Below are 3,199 nucleotides of genomic sequence, written 5' to 3'. Positions count from 1 at the left end.
CATGGGAAATGCTAAGTATTCTGTCCTCTGCCCTGATGCTGTGGTTGTACAGGCTGGACAATCTGTTACCATAGGCGTGAGCTTTCTCTGGCCTCAGTCAGGCCCTACGGCCTCAGTGTAGGTGCAGGATTTCAGGCTTTCTGGAAGGCCTCTGACTAAGCCTGAGGTAGGAAAGAGGCCATCTCCCTACCCTGCCCCTCCATGGCAGAGGGTGGAGTTCACAAATCTTCACTTTTCCTGAGCCCTGCACTGTTAAATTCTTAGAAGCATTAAGGGGGTCCAAGAGGTAAAAAAAAAAATAGGTTCTGAGGCATTTCCTCTGCCAGTTCTACACATGGTGGCAGTCTCATACCTAAAGATTTCCCTTGTAACTAAAACACGGCTCTGTGAGGATGTGGCTTGGTATGGTGAAACGAGCTCCCGACCAGGGGTGAAATGACCCGAGTCCTCATATTTCCACCTTTTTTTTTTTTTAAGTTTTGTGACTTTATAAAGAAACCACTTAATCTCTTTGATTATTACTTTCCATAAAATGGTCTAGAGATCGAATGGGATAGTGCAAATGAAGGAGCTTTGAACATTACACATATGCTAAACAAGCGAAAATGCTCTGTTACTTCAAGTACTTTCTCTGCTGTTGAGGCGCCTAATGAGCACGATTCTGTGAACACAGAAACTCAGAGCTTCCCTTTTATTTTTCTTCTGATACTAAAAATATTGGTCTCAAGGGATTATTATAGTTGGAGTGGAAGTCCATTCTTATGCCACATTTGTTTATTGAGCCGTACTAAGGAAAAAATGGGAGTAAATTTAAACATTGTTTTTAATTTTTTATTGGAACAAATGAATGATTGCTAAACTCAGGTAAATTTTAAAGATCAAATGCAAAATTCTTCTGTTGTTGTGTTGTCCTAGTGTGAACTTTGATGGTTACAGCTGGCGCTTGTAGGTATGCCTCAGATTCGGCCTTCCCTTGGATCATTTAGCTTCTCTGGAGGAAAGCTTTATTCCTAGAAAAGCTGTAATAATTGTTATTATTTTAATAACTACTTTTATACAACACTTAGCATGTACATGCTTACCAGTCACTTGTTTAAGTGCTTTGCACATACTGATTTATCTAATCCTCACAACAGTCCTATGAGGTTAGGTGACAGGATTATTCCCATTTTACGTAGAGGAAACTGAGGCATGGAGAAGTTATAATTTACTCAGGATAATGATACTTACTTCCCAAGGTTATGATGGGTATTACCATGAGATAATGTGCTTGGTGTGTAACAGATTCTCTGTCATTTTAAATTTACTCTAAGGATCAGGAGCTAGTAATTATAGAAGTCCATGTGACTTTGGAGCTTGAACTTGGGCAAAACCACAGGTTTTGGCGGAAACAGATAAAAATAAGCACTTATTTAGCTTAGACAGTTCATTTCTTCTGCAACCTACTCCTATTTTCACTTTTTAGATGGAATAGTTTGAAGCACAAAAAAATCATTGTATCTGGAAATAATTTTTTAGCAATTCAGTAAAAAACTCAGAACTATTAAAGAGTAATAAAGGTAAGACCATGGATATTAAACATTTTAAGGGTAACACTTTTGGAAAACCTTGACTTTGAGAATGTATGGGTATATTATTATTATTATTCCCATTTTACATAGGAGGAAACTGAGGCACAGATAAGTTACAGGTTAACCAGGATGATAATATCTATTTTCCAGAATTTTTGTGGGTATTAACTGGAGTTAATATGTGTTATTTTGTATTCTGACTTATGCAGCAAATGTGTTTTAAGAGTATATGTGTACAGTAAGTTTTTGGATTAAAATTCTATTTTACATGTGATAAATGAAAAGATTTTTATAGTAAGGTGTATAATTACCTTCCAAATCATCTTTGGGATGAGTATGAATTTTTTTATGCAATGCAGTTTCATCTTATGCAGCTACTGCATTCTAAAATCAGCTTTTAAGGCGAAGATGGGGTATAGTCATAATCACCAGTGGGACAACAAAATGCAGTACTGGGTAAATGGTGTTGTATATACAACTAAAAGTTTTTCTAACTTTTTACTTATTATTGTTTATCAGTGGTCCTCAATTAGTTCTTTAATTTCTTCTTTCAGGATGTTAACAAAGACGAATCAGGTAGCTGTTACCAGAATTCAGTTTTGTTTTCTGTGGAAATGTCTTTTCCTAACAGATTATAAAAACCAAAGTGCTTGTCAAATTTCAGTCATTACATTTATGTTCATCACTTAAAGAGCATAATAATAATAACAGTAGCTTACATCTTTTACATTCTTAGTATGAAATGGGTATGGTGCTAAATGCCTTATGTGCATTGTCTCATTTAACATTGGCCCACAAAGAGGGGTACATTCTGTCTTTATATTCTTCCATAAATGCTTTATGCTTTCATTCTTTCATTCCGCATTTTTTTTTAATTTGATATTTTTATTTGCCCAGCTAGTTTATTCCCAATTATCTTTTGCTTTTTATCTTTGGTGCTTTTGTTACACATTTGTTTGTAGTTTTAAATGTCTTCTTTTCTCTTCTTGGTTTTTTCCCAATTCTGCCTATCCTCCTAAATTTAGCTCAGACTATACTTTTTCCATGAATCCTTTACAGACCATCCGAGCCTAAAAAGACCTCTACTTCTGGGAAATTCACACAGCACCAAGGTACACCATTCATTTGACAATTACTCATGATGGTGTTTTCTATCTTGAAATCTTATTTAAATATTTTTTTTTGGTGGCTGGCTGGTGAAAGAAAGTGAGCCGAGATGCCAGGTACTGATCAAGCTTTATTAAAGGAAAAGAACCTGAGAGTGGACGGCAGCCCGTGGCTGCCCTTGAAATGGAGGACAGCACCAGGTGTGGGGATGGTATATAGGGCTCCAAGGGCTGGCTGATACCATGAAGGAGGGGCATTATGCTAATGTGGAAACTATGCAACCAGGGTGGAGAACTGCACCCTTGCAGAAGCAAAAGGGTTTCTGTTTAAGTCAGGAGGCTTCTTGTAAAGGGAAGGGGGATGGGTTTGGTGCTGGAGTGGAAGACAAGGCTGGCGGCTATTTTGTACTTATTGTGTGCACAATGGCTCTGGTCATGTCCAAGATCTATCAGCTGGTATTCATGGTTTTTTTATTTTTTGTTTTTGGTGGCTGGGTGGTATGGGGATCCAAACCCTTGACC

The 3,199-nt window shown here is 37.4% G+C and overlaps 1 protein-coding gene across 1 annotated transcript in view; it reads left to right on the top strand.

Annotated features, from left to right (window-relative positions):
• The first annotated feature begins 1,979 nt into the window (after nucleotides 1-1,979).
• LOC103597929 (dynamin-3-like) overlaps nucleotides 1,980-3,199 on the top strand; it is a 152,185-nt gene continuing 150,965 nt past the window's right edge. The window contains exons 1-2 of the mRNA XM_008581809.1: nucleotides 1,980-2,027; nucleotides 2,126-2,147. Coding sequence (XP_008580031.1) covers nucleotides 1,980-2,027; nucleotides 2,126-2,147 — 70 coding nt within the window. The remainder of the gene's footprint in view (nucleotides 2,028-2,125; nucleotides 2,148-3,199) is intronic.

This window comes from Galeopterus variegatus, unplaced genomic scaffold (genome assembly GCF_000696425.1).
Source record: "Galeopterus variegatus unplaced genomic scaffold, G_variegatus-3.0.2 Scaffold2470, whole genome shotgun sequence".
In the NCBI taxonomy this organism is placed as follows: Eukaryota; Metazoa; Chordata; class Mammalia; order Dermoptera; family Cynocephalidae; genus Galeopterus; species Galeopterus variegatus.
The sequence above is the reverse complement of the archived record's forward strand: the minus strand, read 5'-3'. Positions and strand labels throughout refer to the sequence as shown.